Source organism: Colias croceus, chromosome 3, assembly GCF_905220415.1.
Source record: "Colias croceus chromosome 3, ilColCroc2.1".
Taxonomy (NCBI): Eukaryota; Metazoa; Arthropoda; class Insecta; order Lepidoptera; family Pieridae; genus Colias; species Colias croceus.
This window is the reverse complement of record NC_059539.1, coordinates 6,776,407-6,803,915: the sequence shown is the minus strand read 5'-3', so window position 1 is coordinate 6,803,915 and position 27,509 is coordinate 6,776,407. Positions and strand designations below refer to the sequence as shown.

The following is a 27,509-nucleotide window of genomic DNA, read 5'->3' as shown; positions in this document are numbered from 1 at the left end:
TTTACATTAATATTATCTATATTAATTATGATCTATTATTCTTATAATAGTACAGAAATGTAATTGTTCACGTTATACAGCTGTTCATAGTTTAAAGATTCATAACCTTTTAAAAGGTAGAGCTAGGAATGCGATAGCGTTATACCCACATAGGTATACGTACCCATTAAATATAATAAATGCGAAGTAATTTTATTCTCTTTATTTCTTGTAAATATTTTTAAGTAAATAGTTTACATAGGCTGGTTGCAGAGCTTGACCGACCATCAGTGCGTACCGTCGGTCCTGACGATACGCATCAACAATTGTATGAATATGACACTAATGCGCATGACAATACGCGTGCGTATGGTCGGTCTAGCTATGAACGGTTTTATGAATTTCCATACATATGACAATCGCGACTGACGTACGCACTGATGGTCGGTCAAGCTCTGCAACCAGCCTTAGCAGTTTCTATATTTGTACATAATTTCTGCATTTAAGACGTCTTGTTTCGTCATATGACGAAGAAAATGCTATAAATTACAATCTAGCTGCCATGTAAGTGTAACGATATGTGATAGTATTTTTCTGGAGAATACTAGGGTACAGTGGTGAGGCATTATATAAATTTCAAGTTTATTAGTACACTAAATAAATATATAAAAATAAAAATCATGTAGGTACAATTAAAAACGGAATATCTGTGACTAGGTAGAAGAAACGGAAGATTAAGTTTGTTTTTATACATATTTTTAATTAGTACAAGTATTAGTACCTACTTAATAATATTAATTAGGTATATCACAAAAAATGATTGCTTAATGCGTATCATCCGTATCTAACATTTTATAAGTATTTTTTTTTCGAAATATTTTCTCATGAAGATTATTTTTTGGGACGAGTCACGAGTAACTGTTAATTTTCACTGTTTTTTTTCATTACGTATTAATCGTGCAGTCTTCAGCACCAGTATTTCCCAGGAATCGAAATGTTTCGTGGTTGTTCTAGAGTTGCTAGTATAACCACAGAATAATAACTAGTAGTTAGCTAGTATAACTACAATTCGTACTAGCAGTAGAGCGCGCACGTCCGAAATGTGTGGTCGGCGGTCGCAGTGCAACTGCACTATTTTTATTTAGCTCAACTGGGCTACTACGAATCGCACTGTTACTTTTGGTGAAGGGTGTGCTGTGTACACGTTGGATATTTACAAGCACTACAATTCATACGCGAAGGTGCTGTAGATCGCACTTTATTTAACATCGTATCAGTACACTAGTGCTAGCCCGATATAACACTAAATATTATGTTCCGTCGATGACGTACAGCGTGTAACACGCGTTTCTAGTGTCACAAAAAATAATTTATTTGATCAATCACGAGTGTAATAAATAGTTATTACTTATTATTTATAACACTCGTGATTGTTTTTATGCCTAATCTTTTAAGAAAAAACTAACGGGTGGAGGCGGAGATGTTAGGAGGAGTACAAATTGGTATTAGTTATTAACATCGCACAAGTAACGCTTGCACCAATTCCACTATAATACTAAATACAGGCGAGTGTGTGTACGCGGCATTAGGTGCGCGGGGCGGAGGAGGTGTACAGTTAGAACGGTTCTACACGGACTGCTCGAGCGGTCGGTCGTTGACTGCTCGAGCTATCGCTACAAACTGCGCAGTTGACGGCTTGAAGGGTCGCGACGGCTCGAGTAGGCCGTGTACGGCAGTCAATGAATGTCTGTAGTTCATCGCGTGGTCGCGGCTTCAAGCCGGTCGGTCTCAACTTCTTGAAGCGGTCCGGTTAGCACTATAATTTTTAGCATTTCAGCAGTAGCGCTAGCACCAATCCCACTACAACACTAAGTGCAGGCGAGTGCGCATGCGCGGCATCAGGTGCGGGGGCGGGGGTAGCTATGGGTGCGCGCTGCGGGGCCAGTGCGCCGCACGCGCGCGCGCACGACGCCCACGCGCGGCACACGTCACACGCGCTGCTCGATACCGCGCGGAAGAACATGCGCGCGCGGTGGCCTGCGAGGTTGGACTGTGTTATTATCAAATCAGAATATAAAAAAAAAAAAACTATCTGACTGTGTGTTCTACCCTATTAATGATTTCTTCTATCACTGCTTTTATTATGAAATTGTCATAATTATTGATGAGATACCTTTAAAACGAATTTAACCATGGACCTGCTTGTACATGAAATAAAAACTGTCCTCAAATAGAAGTATAGGTACTCACTCGAATCGTATAGATCCATCAGCGTGGCCCATCCAGGCCGTTGCCTAGCAACCGGCAGAGCTCGTGGCGCGGCCAATGTAGCGCATCGTTCACCGCGAGATGCACGTAACCAAGCCACTACACGCGCACCGCCCGCTCGTAACCGCGCGCCCACTATGTGACGAGCAGCCTGAGACACACGACAATATACTTTAGGTACATATTACGATCTAAATAAAAAAATAATCGTTAATAATTTTAATTGAACAATGATGGAAAAACAAAAAATTGCTTTTATGGGTAGTTGTCAAAAACAACTCAGTTAAAAAATATTCTTATAAGTTTTCTAATCATATAGATTGCACGTTCGTGTGTTCTACCTGCGATTCTTGTCCAACAGTTGTTATAAGTAGTGCATTCAGTCTGTGATACAAATGTGTTTAGTATATCAGTAAGTATAATGTGGCTGCAATCTATTATCTAAATCAACTTACCGTAAGTTCAGTTATAGTGTTAATATCAGCAAGGTAGCCCGACGGCAGCTGCACTGTGAGGAGTGTTAAACCACTCTCTGTTTCATTTCCAACTGGCACGAATCTATAAATAAAGGTAAAATATAACTAGTTAACTATTACTAATTTTGAGAAAATTTGAAAAAAAAAGAAAAAAAATTTGAAAAAAAAAATAATGACACATTCATCGACAACAAAGCCTAATTTAAAGAGAAAAAAAGTGCAGCAGACTCGAGATCTTTAAAGGAGAATAATAAAATATTGCATCCCTATTTCTTAAACAAATCCTATTACCCTGGGTACGTACCCAATACAAATGGAGAGTTGCAAACGATCCTTAGTAGAAACTTGGTCTACTCTCGGGTCAAGTGTGTATCTGGGCCAAGCAGCTGTCACGTTGGTACTGCCCTTAGCACTGAGCCCCACTACTGCAAGCCCCCGCCCTTCTGTTATCGCACTCGCTGATCTGATGTTGCGTATCTAAATATATAGACCAATATTTTATTTCATAGTAAAGACATGTCTGGTTCATTACATACAAAACTGGATTAATGCCATCCGACTACCAATAGATGCCGCTAAGTGTATCATTTTAACCAGCAAAAAATAAAATTAGATTTAATTGCAATTTCATTGCTTTTTATAATTTTTTACATACTTTTGTAAATGGAACCTACCTATTTAATTTCATTTTCGCTCGATTTTAACTAATTTTACAGAAAAGTTTATATTCAAAACAACGCCATCTCATGAAACTACTATAAACAAGTTATTCTCCTCCGATTTGGCGATGCTAAACGAATAATAGATGGCACTACAGACTTTTTACGTTACTTTTCACGTTTTTAACACAGACTAATAATAATATTATCACAGACCACAGACTAATAATAATATACTACGTTTTTAATACATAGTCTCATTGCCTTTGCCACCTATAAAAATATTGTAAATGGGTTAAAGCCGTTATTAATTATTACAAACTGCGTTCCTGTAGCGGCCTATATTAGGTAGGTACCTAGTGTATTGATAATTTTCATACGAAAAATGAATTGTCGGAAAACTTGCGAGATTGTGTGAATATTTGATTGCAAGATCTCATTACAAAATAATATACAACCACAGACTAATAATAATATACTACGATACAACCTATACTTAAACCGTAGTAAGTATATTATTTCTAGTCACATTTAATTATATATAAATTATAAATAAATATTAAAGGACAATATTACACAAATCGACCTAGTCCCACAGTAATCTCAATTAAGGCTTATGTTGTGGGTACTAGACGACGATAAATATAATATCACAGACTAATAATAATATACTACGTATACAAATAATATAATATTTTATAAATACATATATAGATAACACCCAGACCCAAAAACAAATAATCAAGTACATCACACAAATATTTGCCCTGACCGGGGATCGAACCCGGGACCGTCGGCTCAGTAGGCAGTTACTTTACAACTGCGCCAACCGCGACGTTAAGAATATCAAGAAATCATCATTAATGATAATAAATCGAAACTAAAGTTAAATACCTACCTACGTCATCTTGTTTTATTTTCTAAATAATCCTATCAGATTACCTTTATATGAAGTATGAACCAAAAAGTTTTGAGATTTAAACCGTAGAAAAGGTTTTGAATGATCCTTTGCGTTTTTTTTTCTTTATGCGCCTAAAATTAAATATTTCGACATCGATTCCCGAATGAAGTATTTTTAACCGACTTCAAAAAAAAAGGAGGAGGTTATCAATTCGGCCGGTATATTTTTTTTTTATGTATGTACACCTATTACTCCGAGGTTTCTGAACCGATTTACGTGATTCTTTTTTTGTTCGATGCGGGATGGTGTCGAATTGGTCCCATAAAAATTTTATTCGGATAGGCCCAGTAGTTTTTATTTTATGAGCATTTTTGTCTGTAGGTATTTGTAAATTTTGCAAGTGCAAGTTTGAAGTCGGTTGTTTTTAACGCAGTTATCACTTGTCCCGTTATAAAAAGTAGCCTATGTTCATCAGGTAGGTATAATTTTTGCTTCGAATGATGAAAGAATTTTTCAAATCAGTCCAGTAGTTTCGGATCCTATCCAATACAAACAAACAAACAATCAAATAATTTCTGTTTTGTAGATAAATACGAAAGTTACTCCGTCATAGTAGGACAAAATAGTGGGACCACGAGAAAATAGGTATTCCCGCACGCGTCTGAACCGATTTTGACGGAAATTTCGATATATGTACATTGTACATACCTACGTTGAAAAAGGACATCTCAATTTTGTTGCATAAATAGGATTCAAGGGGTAGGAACAGGGATTGAATAAGGCACACGGTTGAAGCCGCAGAATGAAAGTTGGTAATTTATAAGATTAATTTATTGTAAAATAAACTACTTCATTTTACTTAAACATATTCTATTTATCATTCATTGACTTATCATAAACTTTTGAGTCTAGTACCTAGTTAAGTACCTATTATGTGAAAATTTTGAAAAAAATGTTTTCTTTAGGAAATTATTAGCATTAATTGATTACCTTGTCTTGTCATTAATTTATTTACCTACTTGGTAATAATCGGTCGAACACTTGTTTAAAGTTTATTTTCCTTGTCCTTTCCAGGTAATCTAAATTATTTAATTTTTGCAGTAGGTAATTAATTCATTTCGGCTTGAACAGACAAGGCCATTAGGTGAAGCGAGATTGCCAAATATGGGTGATCTGTAGATATACATAATCCACAAGGAAGCATCACATTTGCTGTAGCTTCTTATGGGTAGGTGAACGAAGTAACCAGGTCTGCAAACTGTAAACAGCTGTCCATACCCAAGCACCACTCAGCAGCTTTCAAGGGTAGCTTTCGATACAATGCCACTGTGTTGGAACAACATTCCACCACCATTAACCAGTTTGACAAATATTAATAATTTTCGTTTCCAATACCGGAAACATATTTTAAAATCCTGTTCTAAACCTTAGTGCATTTGTATCGAATTACAGTTTACACATAAACTTTAATTAAATATTTATTTTATTTACTGGTTATAATATAACATAACATTATATAGACATTTATTTTCTGCCTATTTATCATTATACTTAATTATTATAAACATTGTATATGTTAACGGAAATGTATGTAATCCGTCATTGTATAAAATTCCTAGGAAATGTATGTAATTCCTAAAATCGCACGGAAATGTGTGAAATAAATCATTTTATAGTACACATTTCCTAGGAAATCTATACATTTCCTAACTAACAATCGGAAATGTAAAACATCTAAGATATTGGAAGGTACGCGGGACGAGGGGTATGTATGTCGCAATCGGATTGTATAATCCGCCGAATTACAAACGGCCGGCATTTTGTAATATGCCAAAAATTCGTAATCTTGGATTTTAGTTTTGACCTCATATTCGTTAATAGCTACCCCAAAAACCTTGAAAAAGACACCCATGACGAAAAGATGTAAAATTTACAATACATTGCCGGTAACATAATAATATGTATGATAATTCCACAGAACAGTAAAAACTAATAGAAGTGTGATGTGGGCGTGGCCCACGTGTCACTAGTAAGGTAAGATCGCCTAACTTGCTCTCAGTTGTGCGCAGAAAAATATTCGAGTCAGTTGTCAGCTGTCAAACCTTTTTTCCATATTTATTCATTAATAAGGACGTGTTGTTTTGTATTAGAGACCAAAAATGATAGCAGACACAATAATATCAGCAATGGAGGCATTTCATACCATCGGTAAGTCTTATTTTAATTTATTTTAAATATATTTTATGTTATAACTTAGCTTGTCGTAATTTGTCAAAAATTTATAAAAATATTAAGTCAAAATGAACCTTAATCCATAAGAAATTAGTACTTATATAGATTGAACAGCAAACAAGACTTTCTGGAATATTATTGCAATAAACAAACGAATGTCGGATTAGTGATGCATGTGGCGCATATCGACAGTATCGATACTTTAGAATAGACAATCACTATAAAATATTAAATTTTTATTTTATTTTTCCTTAGCTTTCATTAGTCCTATTTATTTATAGATTTTCCAAAGAGGCTAATTTAAAAGAGAAATGGATAAATGCAACGTGACGAGTTAACTGGATGCCGTACAGCACTAAGCAGTCTAACAAAGGCCACCGATACATCAAACCTACGGCAGTTCCAAGATTTAAAATAATGCATAATTTCTGTTTGTATTTTGTAAATATAGATTTATACTATTCTATTCCGTTTTTTATTAAAATATAATAATATGAAAAGACGTACTTAGTAGTAATAAACATACTCCAAAATGTGACACATTATACTATACTCATATAATAGAAAGCAAAAAAAATGCACAAAAAAATATTTATTTGTGAATTATCGATAACAAGACTGACATCCCTTAGAGCATAGCATCAAGTTAATGTCATTAATGTAGAGTGATACAAATTTCAACCTTATCTTTATGTGTTGAGGTTCAAAGTTATATGTATCGAAAACTAACGCCCTCTGTTGTGGAGTAGCTGAATGTTTTCGAATTTGGAATTTCTGAGCAAAGAGAAACAAAACAGCTAATATGCCTAGAGATGTTATATTAAAATAAACCGTAACAGGGTGCGTTAGGGTACATATTGAAATGCTGAATTTATAACCTAAGTCAGTTTTTACTCAAATTAAGCTGTCCAATCAAAGGCATAGTTTACTTGTAGTGTACTGTATAACTATCGATTTAAATGTGTGGGTTTGGCGTCACTGGTTTTCATACTAATTATGACATTATAGCACTTCTATTAGTTTTTACTGTTCTGTGGATAATTCTTAAAAAAGTACATATTTTAAACATTTCTTAAAAAGCTTCTAGATATTGCATACAATTCCTAGAGGTTTTGTAAAACACACACTTTTTTTAAAGTTAGTTACTAACATACTTATCACAATAATTGTACCAACCTAGTTACTTATAAAAGTATAAAAATGAATTTTTAAAATTCGTAATAAATTAAAAATAATATCAAGTATGAAGATGGTCTATAAAATGGAATGCGTTATGTTTACGTGAGTGTGATGTTCCCGCGAACCACGTGGCGACGTTAGATACCTAAATTTGAGTAACGCAGATTTGTGACAGCGTCCTTAAACCACTAGGATTTGTATACAATTCCTTGATTTCATACATTTCCGGTAACATATACATAATTACATTTTATTTATTTACATTAAGTATATACATAATTACATACTGATATTATATCTACCAGCTACCTATATTACATGTTTTAACTGATGTATTTATTTATTAGTATCTATCATATTAATAGAAATATATCTTTCACATAATATACTCATGTTAAATTATCATTATATACAATTCTAGACTGAAACTCCAATAGTCACTTGGGGTCACTGAAAATCAGTGGTGGTAAGGTATTAATCACATTGCCATCATATACTGAGTTGGCTCCATTTATCAGGTCACTCACTTCTTAGGAATAAGATTATTTTTATTTAATTATTTTTCTTTTTATTTCTTTTTGTTTTTCCTTTGTTTATAAATGTATCTCGTGTTGTGATCTTGACAATAAATGTGTTTTATTTATTTATTTATTTAATGTCTCTTACTGCATGCTTTTCATGCAGTTGTCCGCACCATATGTATTGTGGTCTTTGTCCATACACACTTTCTCCAAAGCCCAACTTTGGTCATGTTTCATGTATAAGCTCCTGTATAGTAGTAAAATTTAATCAAATGTTTAATTCTTATTTCTTGAAATTTGGTATAGTATTTTTTGTGTGATACAAATCAAAACCAACAGTCAGGTTAGGTAGACTACAATTTACAAAACTGGCAGGGTTGCCATGCAATGGTTGGTGGTTAGTGAAACACTTGACTCGACTGTAAGCTTGTATTGAACTGCTTTATGCTTAAACTGTAGAACAACAGGACTATATATTCTAGATGCACACATACAATAGATTACACACTACACAGTACACTGTAAACTGTAGAATTAATATTAAAGACATAGTTCATTATATTTTGTAGTCTTTGATTATTTATACAACAGACTAGAAATAAATACTATGTATGCGATTATACCTATTCTAGCCATCCATTTTCGTGTTCCTTAAAATTAAGTACATCTTAGTCAAAGGGCAACTTATTGTGCCCTTGCCCGTAATGCACTCATAATTTCAAGTTGAATGTTTGTCATTCTTTATGTACCAAACACAGTCACGGCCACGGCGCTCATTCCATTTTACTGGTATTAAAACAGATGAAATCCTTCATGATCCCATATCCTTCTTAGTAGCAAATGTAGAAATCCCTTTCTTGTGTCTACAATGTTTTTGTGGAGAATCGTATTATTATTTACATTTGGGATGGATTAATTCTTCTCCTCTCTTGAACAAATTTGTTATTGCGAACGTAAGCAATAAGTCTGTAATAAAACAATCTTATATTGGGTTACAAATCCATAAACCAATCATTAAAAAATCATGTTTGTAAAAATTTATGTTCTGAGAAAATATCAGTTTACCATATAAAGCTTATTTTCTGCCTGTAGATTCTACATAACCTCACAGTCCATCCATAAACCATATTTAGCACTTATTTTTTAAATATTAGTCAACAATATAAAAACGAAAACAAACAAAGCTTCTCGTTTTGGTTTTGACAGAATCTCGTAAATAAAGTGAACTAAATACCAGTCATAATAATGTACTCTGTGACTAAATAAGTCATTTTACTTTTTTATTTAAAAATACGAGTAGGTATTTATTTTTATTATTATGTTGATTGACACTTGACGCCACAGACTTGAAAATAAAAGGTACGTGTACATATATTTACATTAGTGCCATCTAGTGGCTCTGGAAGGAAAAGAACTTCAAGTCTGTGTTTAACGTGCCATCTAGTGTGTTAAAAGCAAAAGACCAAGAGATATAATCGAACATGTAGTACGTTTTTTCCCCACTGGCGCTTTAATTGCGCAAATTCATAGTGCAACTTTTTTTGTATGGAGTGAACCGTCTGTTGTATACGTAGTATATTATTATTAGTCTGTGGTAAAGACAATAAAAACAGCAGGAAAATACAAGTTGTTCGAGTGAATCCGAAAAATAGGATATCATTTAATATTGAAGTGTATTACAATAAGCGGTGGCATTTAATATACCTACACACAATCTTATTAGGAAGAGCTCATTTATCACATAACAAGTAGGTAGCAGCCATGTAGCAGCGAATAAATTATTACTAAGAACGCTGTAGTTGCTTGTTTCAAATAATTTATTTTAAATTGGTTACCTTTGACATAAGTTACTTACCAATTGTGTTTGTATGATAAGGGCATTATCACTGTCGATGTTAAACTGGCGAGGTTCTTCGAAGCCCGTGACATTAACTGCCACCCTTAACTTAGTGGACGTTTTTATCGCTTCAGCAAATTGGGCCAGTGCATCCAACTGTAAATCATATTGACGATGTTAGATGATTTAGGTAGGTACACTTTTTATGATCTTATGGGAATGCAATCCTATCAATGGTATCAAATAATAATATTGCAGAAGATTTTTGGATAATATGCCTTCCAAAAGATAAATAACGATATAGCTATTTCAATTAAAAAGGTATGGAACAATTTTAACTGACAGAAAATGCGATACTTACAACATCAGGATCCTGATCACGAGGGTCTAAAGCTTGTAGAAGGTACCTAGCTACAGGAACACCTTCTTCCACCAGCCTGGAGTTCAACATGGCGCGGAGAGCCCACGCGGCTGTGGACGCTTCCAAACTGTTGCCCTTTAGCCAAGGGTTTCTCCATTCAGAACCGGGTAGCTTGCGAGACCAAAATAATGCGGATGCTGGAAAAAAATGGTTAATTTGATTTTTGAGTTTTTCAAAAGAATCCCGTTTAGGTGAAGCTTCAATAAAATTCTGCAAACGGTGTTAGCAGAAAAAGTAGAAGGACACTTAAATCTACAATATTTATCATTTATCAATATTATTCTGACAAATTTTGAAGTTTTTTTTTTTATTAAATATTAAGTTATAGTATAGAATATAATATGTATATAAGTTATAGTATAGTAAATAGTAGTTCTGATAGGATCTCCGTTGTGGTCAATCGAGGTTCCTAGCTTATTATGTGCAAGAGTTCATCATACCAGTAGTATTAGAGTATCTATCCATAAGTTCTAAAGCTCGCGTGGCTTGCGGGTGTCGTGCAGCAGCTAGTGCAGCGGCCGCTAGCGCGAGTGCCTGCGCGTCCAACTCGTCTGTGAGGTGACGTGCTATGTAGTCCACGCCTTTGTTTATCGCGTTCTTGTAGAGGACTTCGCTGCCCTGTGGAAAGTATGAATTTTTAAGCTATTGCAAAGCTTATATCGCGGGCCTTGAGCGCGAGTTGCGTTAATTAATAATATTCTCTCGGTGAAACTGGTGTAGATACCACACCATACTGTCTCTACATTAACCGAGCAATGCGCAGAGCACGATTATAACACAAACTTACCACCTAGCCACTTATTATTATTTTTTTATATAAGAGGAGGCAACAGAGCAGACGCGTCACCTGATGTTAAGTGCACTGCGCCCATAGGCACCAGCAATGCCGGGGACATCGTCAGTGCGTTGCCGGCCTTTAATATAGGAGTACGCTCTTTTCTTGAAGGTTCCTAAGTCGATTATTATACCTTAGTATCAAGTAGTGCGATCAGTGCATGAGCAGTGAGAGCATATGTCTGTAACGCGGGTGCATTTCGTCTCGGTGCAGGTGGAGCGGTCCAAGCGCCATCTGCTCCCTGAGCTGCTGCGAGCCAACGAGCTGCTGCACCAGCTGCTGGTGTAACCGGCACGTAGCGGCTCGAGCGGGACAGCCAGCGAGCTGCTGTTGCTGTCATGCTGTGGATTATGGACAATTTTACTTAGTCTAAACTCTAAAGAGTTCACATTCAACGTATTATATTCTACTAGTACTAAGCTGACCCGGCGAACTTTGTATCGCCTAACGATCTATTTTTTTTAATCTTTCTTATCGTTAAAACCATCCTTAATATTATAAAAAAAGAATTAACGAAATCGGTTGGGCCGTTCTCGAGATTTGCGCTTAACAAAAAATTTAAAATTGAAGGTGATTCACAAAGATGTAAGTGCGTTTAAAATTTATAACGAATCAAATCAATCTCAAGTCAAATGTATGCCAGCAATTTATATTGGGAATAAGTGTATATTGGGAATATTATATTTGTTGGGTTTATCTTACAAAACATCCGATTCAGCATCTTCTCCTGTTTCTTGTGAGAATGATCCGTCTGGCTTGCGGAATGCCATCAACCTTTGATAGCCAAATGAAGCTTGAGCACGCGCCTCTTTGGATATTGTTATTTCATCACCTTGCTCTGTCTCCTAAAAATATTGAGATTTTATTATGCAAGGTCTATTTAATAAAGAGAGCAAGATAACTGGAGCCTCCAAGCCAACGAAGGAGTTGGCCATAAGTTGCTAACTTTCAAAGACACAGTAATGTGAGTTCCGAATGTAGGAAATAGTGACTTAGACATTTAGAGCAAAGTTGCTTTACCTGAAGATAGTCCAGCAGTATGCAAGCTCTAGCCAATGGTCGTAACGCATACGCAGCATCAGCGGCAACAGTAGATGGAACTTTCAACGCACGGAAGGAGTTCGCCATTAGATCTCCAGCTGCTTCTAAAGATACAGCAGCAACTCTTGTTCCGAGTGCGGGAGATAGAGATATGTTAGCGCGGGCCACTCCGCGTCGAGCGTCGAGGAGAGACCATGACCAGACTTCTTCTTGGTAGCCATCCTGGATAAAGGTAAATCACTTCTGTTTTAATATGAGAGTTTATTGGAAAATGTTGCAATTGAAAGCAAAATAAATAAATTTTTATGTTACAAATCGAGTTGAGATTTTGATCAAGTTAAATAGAGATTAATTTGATATAAAACGTTAAATTAATGACATTCATAAGTCGTTTTTGAAAGTTATTAATATTTTTTTGGAAATACCTATATAATTAATAACCATTTGGTACGTATTTTTCAAACAACAGTAATCTTAATTTAACGTGTAGGTACATAAAAGTACAGGTACCTTAACATCAATAGTTCTAAACAGAGAAGCGGAAACGCCATTCCCAGTGGCCTCAACGATAACAGGCGCTTCCCCAACTCGCACGACGCTGACCAAAAACGCAGTACTTGCTGAACCACGCGCTGGTACTGTTAGACGTAGACGACGGAATAATTCGATCTCTGAAAATAAGGAAAAAAGTTAAGTCCCACCCACATTTCCAAGTAAGTAATTTACATTTCTTCGAGGAAAAGTTAAAATATTGAACTCACTTTTCGTAGACTCGATCGTATTTTCCAAAGGTTCGAATTCGAAGTATTGGTCGGAGTTGTGGAATGTGATTTCAATAGACGTGTCCAAGGATAGCGAACTTTTCAATGTCACAACGGCAGCTAAGGTTTCTCCCTTTTGTAGTGTTTCGGGTAGTTCTGCTGTTATTGTCAATGGGACTGTGGTAGTAAATTGTTGTGGAGGTGCAAGACCTAGACCTAAGGTAGGATGTATAGCGAATGCTCCTACGGACCAACTACCGGGAGTTAATGGAGACCAACCCTCCCTGGAGCCTTTGCCATCGTCTCTGAAAATATTTTTTATTGTTATTGTTAAAATAATTCATACATTTGAGTTCTATATTCATGTTTATTAGTACCTAAGTTTAAATTAGATTTTTTAAATATCGCGAAAGAAGTAAAAATAAATTGATGACTGTTTCGTTTTCAAGCTATATCGTAGTATCGATTTTAACAAATATTAGAAATTCTTTTTAAAACAGCTTAAATAACTGATGAAGTTTAGTGAAAAGAATTGCAGCCATTCGAAAATAAGATTTGGAGTATTTACTTAAAAGGTTGAAAAATAATAATCACCCGATAGACAAATTGTTGAACATCCACGTGTTGTGAGCGCTGGCGGAGAGGTGCAGGCGCGGAGAAGGCGGCGTGGGAACACGGCTGAATGCGTACGGGCCAGCGCTCGGTGCACGTGTACCGGTTTCTATTGCTTCGGGTTCTGTATTAATTGAGACTTTTGAATTTGATGGTGCATTCATATATTTTTCGTGCGAATAGGTGATTAGAGAGGTGGATAGCGACACGCACCTGTAAGCAGTTCATTCGCTATTCGCCTTGAGATTTTAGTAATTGCGTTACGAGAAGTTTTTCGGACGTAATCGCAGGGAAGACGAATGTGTGAACAGTGGTACACGTCGATACTAGTTTATATTACACGAAAACATGAAGATGACTTCTTTGTTAGGAATCTATGTAATAATTTCGGTTTATTAAACGACAAGGAAAAAAATAGAAAACGTATGTCTTTAATGAAATCACTTATATCAAGAGAATTATAAAAATTAAAAAATAGTACCTTGTACATTACTGGTAACAATACCATCAGTTAAAATCACAACACCAGCGTTCTGTAAGAAAAGGAATACTGAAATGAAGACTATTACACACAAATACATAATGGACAAACTTTTCATAACATAAACTTACTATCATTAAAATATTTAATGACAAACTTACATGAAACACATCCACAGTAGAACGACCGCCCAAATCGAAACCCATTCCCGGTAATGTGTCTTCGTTTTTGAAAATGGAGTGCTTTATACCAATGAAACTCTCCACTTCTCGTTCGATCTGCAATTAAACAAAAATAACCTATGACTACACATTAAAGTGTAGGTTCTGAATATCAGGTACCATCTTCTTTTAAATTTTACAAAGTCAACCCTAAAGTATTCTATAAGTGCTATATGTGCCTGTTACAAAAAAGTTAAAAGAAATTGGAAACACATACACTCATTTTCATAGAATAATGGCACTCTAAAACTTCATTATAAAAAGTATCATGTAGGTTCTGGATACCATGTACATATTGTACAATCTTCTTGGAGGCAAACTCACCGTATGCATATCCAGCCCACTTCCCAACGGATCAGCAAGGCCACTAGCGATAGCTTTCACATCGCTTCCGAGTAACCCAGCCTGGGAACCAGGCTCTCCTGTCACACGGAACTCGACCAAACCGTTGGGTCGGAATACTGAACTCGATGATACGGGAGTTACTGTCACCTATAAAAATAAATAATATAGTAGAGTTTATAAGGTATAAACGAAAGAATAAAAAGAGATCTTCTGATTTCTGATCTTTGCATCAGAATTATAGTAACAAGTCAGTTGATAGAAATACCCTTTTGAAGTTATTACAGAATTTTCAGGATATAAAATCTGGGCTGTGAATAATATGTTACTTATAGCTAAGAGACAAGGTAGGGCCTTTTGAGTATAAAATGATAGAGCAAAAGAAGTTGAACATTTTGTAACTTAACAAAGTAACGTTCTCATCTAAACATTTTCGACCTCTACACCCAAAAAGTAAACATCTTTGACATTTCACCTCCATACAAACCAGCAAATCTGTTTAAACTTACCTTATTCTGCAGCAGTTTATCATTAGGCACATACACAGCAGCAGCAAGCAGTCGATCAGCGGAGTCCAATCGTGGGTACCACGCTAGTAACGTGCAGCCTGGCGCCATGGCTGATGTTACTGGTATGGTAATGTCTATTGTACGGAGAGGTGGATTCAGCTGGAAGAAAATCGTTCAGATTTATTGGTTTAGGTAAATTGCAGGGTTTTGGTTCCTGTTACCATTTCTGATATTTTTAAATTTATCCAGGGTAATTTCAAGAACATATAGATATAATAGCGATTGAATGAATTACTTTTTTAATATATAAATACGAATATTCGAATTTATTTTATACGATTCACATATTTATTTTAAAAATTCATCTTAACCCTCACTAAACCTAAACGTATGTACATCGGATATCCTGTAATTACGTAAGCAGCAATTAGTCGAACTATGCATCAGGCCTTCGAAATGCTATTCAGATTATTTTTTTAAAGTAGTATTTTTTGTTTACTCCAATTTGCATAATATTTACCTCTAGCGATTTAGCGACGACAATATCACCTCTTCCAATAACAACATAATGAATAATGTCCATGGGCTCTGTGGCCACTATCTTAGCATGTATTTTGTCATCGACTGATGTATGACTTGATAGCACTTCTAAAGTGATGTACTGTCCTCCAGGAGATAGACTTTTTTGAACGTTCACTATACGCTCTGATACCTCTTTATATTTAACCTGTAAAAAGCATCATAATCAAAGAAAATTTTCTTTTACAATTATCATCATAACTAGTTACTAGTTTCGAAAAATTTGAAATAAAAATTCCATCAACTAAAAAATATTTAATTTCAAATATAAGATATGCCAAGTAATGAATTATTAATTAAGATATAATTGCTCTAATTATTCATTTCAATTACGCATTTGGCCGTCAAAAAGGCTATATAATGTTGTTGATTGTTCAGCTCTTTAACAAATAAATAATTTCATTTGATTTATTTCGATCTCTACAATTACACTTACCACAATATTAAGGGTCGAATTAGTGTGTGCTATGTCTGGTGTTATAGAGTACATAGCGAATCCATTCTTGAGAGCAATATTGGTGATGTTAACTGGAGCACCATCATCCCACAGTCTCTCCACGGAGACATCGTCTGATACGTCTAATGTATGCCCAGTAGAGTTTACCAGTTCAATCTGTAGAGAAAATATAAGTTTAAATCTCTGTCTCTACATAGCGTCTTTTTTATTTTATGACTTAATAGTCTAGCAACATTTTAATTGTGCTAAGTTGTATTGAGCTTTTGAATAAATATGGGCTTTTTGTAAATTATTATTAGTCATACCGAAGGGCAACTAAGTATATTAAAGACGGTTGTTAATTCGTAGAAAATGAAACTAATGTGTGATGTAAAAATAAATCTTAGATTACTTACTTGGACATTAAAAGGCAGTCTTGGCTTGAAATAGTCAGGTGCTGTGATTTTCAGTCGATAAGGAGTACGTAACAGCAATATCCTCGTAGATACATTTTGTTTTATTAATGTATCTTTTTCCTCTAGTACAGCCTCAACTACTAGTGGTCTTGCGGCGTCCTCGGCTAGATCGAGGTCAGTCTTCAAGTTAAAGGGAACTATGGCATTGCCATTGAAGTCGATCACTTTACGAGCGGGGTTCGAAAACACGGGCTGTAGAAGATTCGAGAAGAACACTGCGTATGCAGATATTGTGAGTTCCCCTGTTACGGGGAGTCCGTTGAAATGTCTGTAAAGGAGAATGTTTGTCATTCATAAATTTATAAGATTTAAAATAAGTTTTCTTGGGAGTTACACAAATTGTAGAACAACTTTTTTTGTGGGAATCATTGATCCTATTTTAATAGGGTCACAAGAACTTATGTAGATAAAGAGATTTGTGGTTGATAATATATTTCAAAAAAATTATTTTAAGTCTCATTACTTACTTTGCTGTGAGGTTTATATTGAAAGAGCCTTCACTAAACAATACCTCTTTAGGTATATCCATATCCATTTGGAATTTTGGCAGAACATAATCTGCGATCATAATATGCTTTGAGTATATTTGACCCCGGACTTCCACCTAAACCAAATAATAATTATTATTATAATATTTTGTCGGTAAACGCACTTGCGAAATGAAGGTTATTGAGATAGAATGTATGCGAGGTAACGATTACCGTAAAAACGGAGGTTATTGATATTGATCTGGATTCTTTTAATACTTTTAGTTCATTTTATTGGATTATTATTTCATCTCATTCAATGACAATTAAACTTTTGTTAACATTTTTTCGATTCCGTTTTTCAACTTAAGTAATAATGACCAAACAATAACAAAGGAATATAAGCATACTTGTGTTGGAGTATCTTTTAATTAACACTTACAAAACAAATATTTCGTAATTTACCTGTACGGTCCATTGCCCCAAAGCAGGTTCGTCTGCGAGCACGAGTTCCCCGCTGAACACTCCCCTGTCCAAAGCTACTCCAGCCCATTGCCTCACAGGAGACCCTCCCGTATCCAAAATACTAACATCCACAGCATTCGACAGCGGCAACAGGTACCTACAACAGGTCAACGACCGTCTCGTAATACTTTGTAATCATACGCAATCTCATGCGTGCGAACGCAAGTACCGCTGATCGTATCGAAAACGAAAGTTTTTGTAGAGACCAAATTTGTTATGTAAGTTAAGTATAACTAGATCGATCATTTTCAATTAAATTACGTCGAGACGGAAAGAAATTCTACTTTACTTCTATTTTATCTAGTTATCAAAATGGTATTTTTTTTTCAGTGGAATCTTATTTGATAATTAATTTGTCTTTCTTACGTTAACTATTCTTAACAAAAACGTGTTTCGCGTTTTCACCTCATGTTTCATAATGGACAAGCAGTGGTACGTAAAGATGTAAGGATTACTATTAGGTACATAAGTACATTCGATTGAACTGTTTAAACAATGGAACAATAAAATATCCAACAACTTACTTGTCTAAAGCAATAACTCTAAAGTTAAGAGTGTCGCCAGGCTGGTACGCTTTTTTGTCTGTTTGTACGAAGATGCAAAAACTGCGAGGTTGGTACACCAAGGGTGCTGACGATGAGAACTGAGGTCCCGATGTTGACCTGGCTACCAGCTTATATTTACCAGGCCCAGGGTCATTGATCTACAAAAGACGTTACTTTCTTAGAATAATGAATTTATTAAGTTGAAATTACTTTCACCGAGTTACATTAGATTAGCCATTTTAATTGTTTTCTGCACATAATTAAATAGCATGTATTATCCCACATTTGTCTTTATGAACACAAGTTAAGGCATAATTATTATAATTTAAGCATGAAATAGAAAAACATTTTGAATTTCTTGTTACTCGTTGCTGTCAAGCCTTATTATATACGTTGTTTACCATTATTTTAGCCATTTTGCAGGATTCGAGAGAGTTTTCTAATATTCATAATCGTTTAAAAAACAGAGCTCTACAGTCTACTATAATTATTATTGTTATAGTAGAATTCAATAGTGAATAGACCATCAATTACTCATTTACTCGTCGTCAAGTGATGTCACGACTGGTTTTAAATATAGGTTCTATTTATTACTCATTTCGTGATGAACCTATCAGAAGGTGTTTATATACTTAGTCATACAATTAGGTATTTATTTCCTATGTTAATATTGATAAAAATAAGTCAATGTTATAATACATGATATAACCATATTACTATTATAGTATATTAGTAATACTATTTAGAATACGCATATTTTCATTTTGTTTTCATAGATACTTACTTCAATATTAATAAGTTTTGAGGTAGCGGCCGGGATCTGAACCTCTCTCCCTTGTGTAAATTGTTCTCCTGTCGATCTCTTCCCCTCTACGGCCACATACAAGTTATGTGCCCGAGATCCTCCTGCTATTGATACTTTATACGAGCTATGTGGCCGAAGTATACGCGGCCCTAATACACTCACACTGAAAATAAATAGTTTTCTAATATATGTAGGAATCTAACTATGCTTTCTCTTAGTAATTTTATAATTATAGCATTTTTGAATTGAATAATTTATGGAAGTAAAATAAATGTTATAAAACAGTATTTTTAATTGCTATATGTAATTTATACTGTTTTTATGCAAGCAATGATTTAATGAGCTAGGTACATAATAAACTTCTTATAATATGCATGCTAATTAACGACTTGCTGGTTGTTTATTGTAGGTACTAAGATCTTAGAGTATACTTATATTATTATAGTTTACTAATATATACTCTAAGACTAAGTAAGATAGACGACGTGTGAATTAAGAAATTCGCATAGGCGTACAGCGTAATTTTTTTTTCATCAAGATGGAAACACGAAGCCATAGTAAAGTATACCTACTCGTAAACCGTAATTTAATGTGTGTACGAGTGAAGCGCCGCGAGATGCAATATTCAGTTTAGCCATTTTCATAAATTGTCGGTAATTTATTTTGTACTTACCATTGCACTATCGTAGAGGTACTCAATATTGCCAACACAGTGTACATAAATATTCTGAGTAATATCATTCTGAAATAGAAAATATGATTTGGTTGATTTTCAATTAATTTTATTTCGTTGATCTGAATGACTCTACATTTGTGTTGGTGATCTTATTTATATTTGTAAATTTGTGACTAATTCAAATAAATAAATATTCAAAGGTTTTGTTTTCATTTTATAAATAAAATGAATGTAAAAAGAATCACAAGTTCGTTTATTAACTGAGTTTAGTAGGCGCCTAGTCAATGTGCGTTAATTTAGGAACAGGATATTTTCAATTTATTATTTAAGTTTGAAGACTTTTAAATACTCATGTGTATTTCTATATATTTAATCTATATTTATCTGGACTTCTTATTCTTCATTGTACATACGAAATCGAAAACACAATATGTAGAGGCGTAACTACCTGAGAGCGTAGGAGTAAAAACTAGCCGGTTAAAATGTTTGAAACAGAAAATGACGTAAAAGAATTTAAAAGGTTACCTATATTAATATCCTTCTTCAATAGTGTATGTTTGAGAAGATTTATAAATCAATGAATTTTTACTTCCTTCATCCTTGCTAGAGCGAGTGCCTTGTCTTAGCTCTACCAAAACTCACATAATCGGCATATCGCCAGCAGGACGCAAAAATTAGGGTAGTTATAAAAAATAGGGGAATTTTATATTTGAAATAACCGTAATCTAGTTTTCTAAGATTGTATTGATTACAAGTAAAATTATCGCGCTATGTGTCTGTAAGTGATTGTGATAAAGTATGATTTTGTACATAATGTAAACAATAGAAAACATATGTGATGTGTGGGCTTTTAAATATCCATTGAATGTATGTTTACAGTTTCTACATATTGAGCTCACCGTCCTTGTGTCCCCAACCATCTGACTCACCGAATAAATATTAAATCTATTGCGTCGGCGGAACAGCCTTTTTACCTTATATGGTATATGTGTACTTGATAATTTTATTCTCAGAATTAAGTTATCGTTCTTTAGATTCATTGAAGTTAAAGCGTAGTGTAAGTTAAAAGTATCATTGCCCAGAACTTTCTCTTGGGGCATGGTATAATTTGTATCTTGGAGCAGAAATATCTATGTTATGTACAATTGTATATAATATAATCGTGATAGAGTCATTTAAAAATATCCTTTGTCTCTAAACAAAACTACTTCGCATATTTGTTTTAAATATTTGCATTTAAATTACTTAAGTCCACTGTAAACAAAACAACACGAAATCCGAACTTACTTGAATTATATTCATGAAAATCCTTATGTATTCTCTTGATTAAAACGTCACTATTATCACTATACTTAATGCTATATCACAGACGGTTTCTATCGAATACACATATTTTTGCTCGAAATATTATATCGTCGGTCGATGAGGCCGCAAGATGTAGTATCACAGAGTAACTGAGCGCGCGCGCAGTGCAAGCGGCAAGCGCGTAAGGCGTGGGTGGGGAGCCGAGAAGCCTTGCGAAAATTCGTCGTCACAATATACTGCACCTACACCATTATATCGTAAAGTATGTGGGAAAACATTGCCTATACTACCTGTTATGTTGGTCAGTAGTATTTCCTGTATGAATACAATGCAGGAGTTGAAAATTTATAATTTAAGGCTGTATTGGGTGTATACTGTACATATATGCTACATTACAGGTACATAATACATAATACATAATACCCCTAAAAGGCTGCGTATATTTTATTGTTCTAAAATATCATACTGCAAATTGAATTTTCCTTTAGTTTAAATACATTTTGTTTCCCAATGTGCAACACAGTTACAGTTATCTGCTTTATGACGCAATTACCTGTATCACTCCAAGCTATCAATGGTGCCTACCTACAACGGCGTCATGTCTTTAGACGATCTACGGCACCGCATTGCATTCCTTGAAACTTGTTTTATGTAAGTAGTACAATAGATGCAATACAGCCATACGTAAAAGACACAACTTGCATACTTTACTTTTATATCCAGTTTGAAAAAATATTGTTTTACTCTAAAAGAAGAAATTCGTGAATCTTATTGTGTAAGATACACATTCTTTACACTACCTATTAAATAATGTTTTTAAGGTAGAGTGACCTTTAAAACATGAGATTTGACTTACGATTCTAAATTTTGAAACTCGTTTTTAACTTATGCGCAGATCTGAAGATAGCTACGTAAACAGGTTCTCCTACACTTTTTTTATTGATTTTGCAATCGATTGTCAACCTCAATATTTGAATGAAATCAAACCACGTTACATGTTACTTAATTTTTCTGAATTCGTTATATAATATTGAAAAGAATAGGCTTTATTAACTTTTATATTTTTATTCATATTTATCATATACAAGACAAATTAATCAGCAAGAAACGAATCAATAGGACATATATTTGTAGGGAGCGGTTCTTCTGTTTTACACACTTCATGCAGAGGTTCAACAGAATTATTATCAGTACGATGGAGATGTGCAGCCAAAGTCGCGTTATCAGCTATAGCTGCCTGTAAAGCTCTTTTAAGACGGGCACTTGTGCTTCTCTCAGCTTCTAATGCAGCTTTAGTTTCTTCGAGAATGTTTTGATCAACGTGTGAATCGTATTCCTTATTCTTTTTTTCTTGGACATCGGACAGTTTGCATCGAAGTTCACTAACAATAACCTTCAGACGCATAATTTCAGCTGCAGGGCAAAAAGAGATTTTTATTAAGTTGGTTTAAAAAAGGCTTCGTTGGGTAAAAATTATCAACTCAGTGTAAGTATAATAACTGTCGAATCAGCTTTGATTAATTTTCTTAGGTCTACGTTTCATTTATTTTGTAAGATTAGGCCGGATACGCGGAAGATACAAAGGAAAAGTTCATTTTTCAGTTTAGATGAACATAATTATCTCAAAAAGGACTGGTTGAAACTGAAAATTTATTTTTCTGTTGAGCAATCTATTTATCTAGGACTATCTAACATCTCATAAGAAGTAGTTACTAGCATTGAAAATGTAAAGAAAATTATGTTGAAACAATGTTTCTTCATTAAAGAGTTCTTGTCAAATCTTTAAAAATGTAAAAATATAAAATAACCATTAGCAGTATGCAATTCCCGATTAGTATCCTGCAGTTCAGCAGCAGCAAGACGCCGTTCCCGCGCATGTGCGGCTGCGGCCAAGCGCGCTCGCTCACGTAACTCCGAGCCCGCGCTAGCGCAACGCTCCACGCGACGTAACTCGTTCTCCAAGCGACTTACCTCCCTATGGCGTACAGAATAAGATTGTGTTGTTGAGAGCTACTTCATATGTCATATGGACTACAAATAGGATGTATAGCTAAAATGTGTTGTGTACATGTGTATGTCATCACAGCAAATAATTCTTTCAATGGAAAAAATGTAAACAACTCATTTGAAACTTTTTATTTCTATTTTGATTGTTTTTATATTGCAGATTCGGTATATAAAAATATGCAAAATAATCAGAGAAATATCTTACAATAAAATAAAGCTCTCCTATATTATAGTCAATCGGATGACGAGCATTTTGTAATAGGTAGGTACTTGGACGTGTACATGTGCCGACCACAGCGACATAAGCACTAAAATTTTCACAACAATGTAGCGAAAATAATACCTGACTTTTTATTTTTGCACGTAACGCCATATTTTTTATTACTTCACCAATATGATAATCTTTAATATTTTTTACGCACGCATCCATGCCACTAAGTAAATTATTTATTACGTATAGTGAAAAAACCGTTTGACGTGAGCGTGCCAGTATGCAGTCATTTGGCACGTTTTGAGTCACTAATGGACTTTCCTCAAAATTTCAATGGAGCAATTATACCAATTGTAATTTAACGCTTTCTTTCTAGCTCTCTTCTATTTTTTCACATTCGCACTTACTTATAAACTAACATTTTCAATTGGCAATTACTAGATAATATCTTTTCAGAGTACTATTAACTTACTATTAAGTATAAAAAATATTAAGTATTTTAAAAATTATTATCAACAAAAAGAAAATGGAGAATGTTCTAACCTTCTAATTTTTTTTAAGTGCTTAAATGGGAATGAATTATTAAAATTAGTTGAATCGATAATTTTGCCTTAATATATTTCGTCTAATTACATACCTGCGGGCATCTTCAGTAGCAGTATGTGTTTGTTGTTGCAGTTCTATGTACTGGCGTTGTAATGCAACGTAGGATGACTGAAGAGGTCTCAATTGTTGAAGTTCTTTATCAAGTACAGCTATGTTTTCGCTCATCTCAGAACATTTTTCCTCGAAAAGCATCCGTGTACGTTCCTAAAAACAACATTAATAACTTGCTTTACGGTTTGTTCCAGTTCTATAATACTTTTGTGTTATTTCTTAGAATGTGAATTGTGAATTCTTCGTAGGCGCAAAAAATAAACATGTTGTATATTGTGTGGGTTAAATTAAGTTTAATTGTTTAGCTTAAAAAATCATTTGTCATAAATTAATTTCTAAATACAATATAAAAATTTTGTTTTGTAACTTGTTGATAAATTTTTATTTATTTATTTAATACTTTATTGCACACTCCTAAGAAAGTAAAATACAGAAAGAACATAAAAAAGAGAAAGATAGATATATATTTTTAGTGTATTATTAGTAATAATTTTAAGTGTATTATAGTGGCTATGAATGTATGGATGGAAAAATCGAAACGAAAGCGCAAAAGACGATGTTGTTTCTGTTATCTTTAGCTCTCCCATGTTATAGGAGTATGCACTATGCACCCAATTATACGTGGAATACATCATAAGAATAATATATATATACACATTTAGTTAAGTACCCTAAAACCATCACATTTAAAAAAACATAAAAAGATTTGTCTCGTACCGCAACATCTAACTGAACTTTAACGTTATTAAGGTTATCCTGTATGGCATTCAATGCTTGCGCTGCCTGAGCGGCACCAGCGGTGGCAGCGGCGGCATTAGCCCGCATGTCTGCTGCGGCTTTCTCAGCTATATCGCGAGCTGCTTCGGCAGCTTCGGCACGAGCCGCTTCGGTGCGAAGTGCTTCTCTTAGTCGAGATTCAGATATCTAGTTGAATTATTTCGTATGAAATAAGCGAATTAATATATTTTTGCAAATATACGTACATAATATTTCCAAAGTACAAACACTTTTTTTTAAATGTGTGATTTATTATTTATTGATTGATTACGTTATACTACTTTATCTAAATATAGTTATCATAATTTTTTATAACATGATAAATTAGTTAATCTATATATAAAATCAATTACAGACCGTTAATAGTTGAAATTCTCCCACCAATTCAGTAAATTGTTTTTCAAACATATCTAGTTCTGTTGAATTCACTCCCATCTTAAGTATGTTATATTAAATAATCACGTAGGTACTATATAACAATTAAATTTGCAAGCAAAACTATGAAATAATTAAATTAAATACAAATAATTGCATACAAGCTTATTAAATTTTACAAATTTTGTTGCCTGTTTCATTCGTTGCGTTGGCGCGAAAATTTTCGTGATCACAGAATAAATATAAAAAAAGTAAAGTAGGTAGGCAATGGTACATATGTGTTCAGCCAAATCGTAAAGCAATATTTTTAAAAATAAATTATATTAAAAAATTAAATGCCTTTACATAATCAAATTGATAATAAACTTCAATATAAATACAATATTTTCTAGACAATACGAAAATAGCATCAAACAAAATTATGAGGTTATAAAATATTTAATCAATCTCTCTTGCAAAAATATTCTCCACCTCGTGCTTCTAACGAGATCAATTCAGGTTTTGTACGTAATTGAAATCTGTCAATTATTACGCCCTCTTGATAAGAACAGGCAATGAGGGGAATATTAAAAAAGGGAGATTGTTATTTTTTTCCCTGGTCGTGAACAGTATAAAAAGCGCGGGAAATTTTCTAACATCGCATTTTCACCGCAGACGCATCTTTGGCAAGAAGGGTGAGAGTTAAGATTATCAGTTTCCTTTTTGTATATTTCAAAAAAGCTTATCAAAATACTCTTTTAAAATATTCGTTCTTGCCGTTTCTACATATTTTGACTAAATATTTTGATACCTATTGTAAGGTATTATAAATAGGCGCTATATTACAGCCGTTGCTGTTTGTTTTCTGTTTTATACAATATAAATATATGTATTTAGAAAAAGTATACATAGTTTTGATTATGGAATATTTAAATAGACCTTTATTTATAATCTATTCATAAATAAATTGTGGGTCTCATGTGGGTGCACACGCTCTACAAGATTTGCATTACAGACAATTGCACTGAAACAAAATACATTCTCTTTTTAAATCTTTGAACTGTTCGTTGTTTATAAGTACCGTTGTTTATATCTCAATATCGATAAACAATTAATGTTTATTTAAAATATATTTAAAATTTTCGGAAAACTGATATTATAAATTTTTATTTAGGTATTTTTCAAATTTTCAAATCGAACTGCCTATAAAGGTATAGGATCTTCGGTAGTTTTATGCAATTAAATGTTGTCGAAAAGGTAATTTCATAATATTATAATAGCTCTCAAACACTAACAGAAATTATGTAAGAGCAAAAAAAAATGTTGAATATCGTATTTTGTTGGATGTAAAGATTCTGTAATTGATATTTGCGTATATCTATCATAATGATAGGTAATTAACCTTTTTCATTAGCTAGGTTTCATTTAATTCGCAATTTATGTATTATTTATAATAACTGGTAATTTTTAATAAAAGGTGGCAGAGCGATGCGATGCTATATTACAATTACTTTACTTTCAGATAAACAACAAAAATGCGTTTGTTAACGATAGTAGCGTTGGTTTTGAGCGTGGCGATAGTGATAACAATGCGATGCTGTGCTGGAGCCAGCGTCAGAGGCCTTCAAGTTCGCGAAGATGAAGACGAGCTCAGACCACGCCGAGTATATCGCAACTATGGACTTAGGAACCAGTATGACGCCTTCGACGACTACGGACACCTCAGATTTGGCCGCTCCGAAGACTGACAGACACGTCACCATTCACATCGCAATTATAATAAACATAAAGGACTTCGATTAAATTAATCCTCATAAATTATCTCTAGTACCTAGGTATTTAAATATCTATGGCTGGTATGATATTTAATATCCTTGTATAATAAATTAGAAGTATTCCGCATCCTGTTATTATGAATGTTAGGTCATTCCTAATCAATAAATATTTAAATTAATGTTTTGTTTTATTGCACAAACCCTTGTCCTTGTGTGGCACTCCAATTCATTGCGTTGTAAGTAAAGGCAAAATATGTCAAGAGTCGAGCTGTAAGTCTTATATCTACCCTAATTGTAATAGGTAATCATCATTAGCTCTCTGCTGGTGAAAATCTCATCCGAAAGAAACTCGTTTGGAAAAATATTGAACAAAAAAAAAATAAACAAACCGTAGGTATAAAGTTTTGCTCTGGGAACTTTTTTCTGTCTTTTTTGAGTCTGTCATATAAAGTGGGTTAAACTTAAAATATTCTGGTAGATACATGTTAATGTACCTTTTATCTTAAAGGTATTGTATCTAAAACCAAAGGTTACATTAACTTTAATAATTGCATGTATTCATTTTTAATACTGATTATAGAATGATCTTTAAGGACATCACGATGTCAGGAATGGAAAAAAATAAATAAAACAGTACAA

General features: G+C 34.0%; 2 protein-coding genes across 2 annotated transcripts; both read right to left on the bottom strand.

The window, feature by feature from the left end:
• Positions 1–352: 352 nt before the first annotated feature.
• On the bottom strand, positions 353–21,249 carry LOC123706255 (C3 and PZP-like alpha-2-macroglobulin domain-containing protein 8). The gene is made up of 26 exons (XM_045655438.1): positions 21,072–21,249; positions 19,782–19,850; positions 19,088–19,271; positions 18,283–18,461; positions 17,699–17,855; positions 17,234–17,370; positions 16,707–17,034; positions 16,291–16,467; positions 15,796–16,002; positions 15,276–15,434; positions 14,749–14,916; positions 14,365–14,481; positions 14,204–14,255; positions 13,705–13,846; positions 13,111–13,415; positions 12,860–13,020; positions 12,329–12,571; positions 12,011–12,153; positions 11,442–11,649; positions 10,914–11,091; positions 10,414–10,610; positions 10,071–10,208; positions 3,028–3,200; positions 2,703–2,805; positions 2,230–2,398; positions 353–2,016 (listed from the first exon to the last, which is right to left on the bottom strand). The coding sequence occupies exons 2-26, from the start codon at positions 19,847–19,849 to the stop codon at positions 1,805–1,807; spliced, it is 4,305 nt and encodes a 1,434-aa protein (XP_045511394.1). The 5' UTR covers position 19,850; positions 21,072–21,249; the 3' UTR covers positions 353–1,804.
• Positions 21,250–22,182: 933 nt separating this feature from the next.
• Positions 22,183–25,176, bottom strand: LOC123705980. The gene is made up of 5 exons (XM_045655102.1): positions 25,099–25,176; positions 24,682–24,888; positions 23,945–24,117; positions 22,898–23,064; positions 22,183–22,502 (listed from the first exon to the last, which is right to left on the bottom strand). The coding sequence occupies exons 1-5, from the start codon at positions 25,174–25,176 to the stop codon at positions 22,183–22,185; spliced, it is 945 nt and encodes a 314-aa protein (XP_045511058.1).
• Between the last annotated feature and the right edge of the window lie 2,333 nt (positions 25,177–27,509).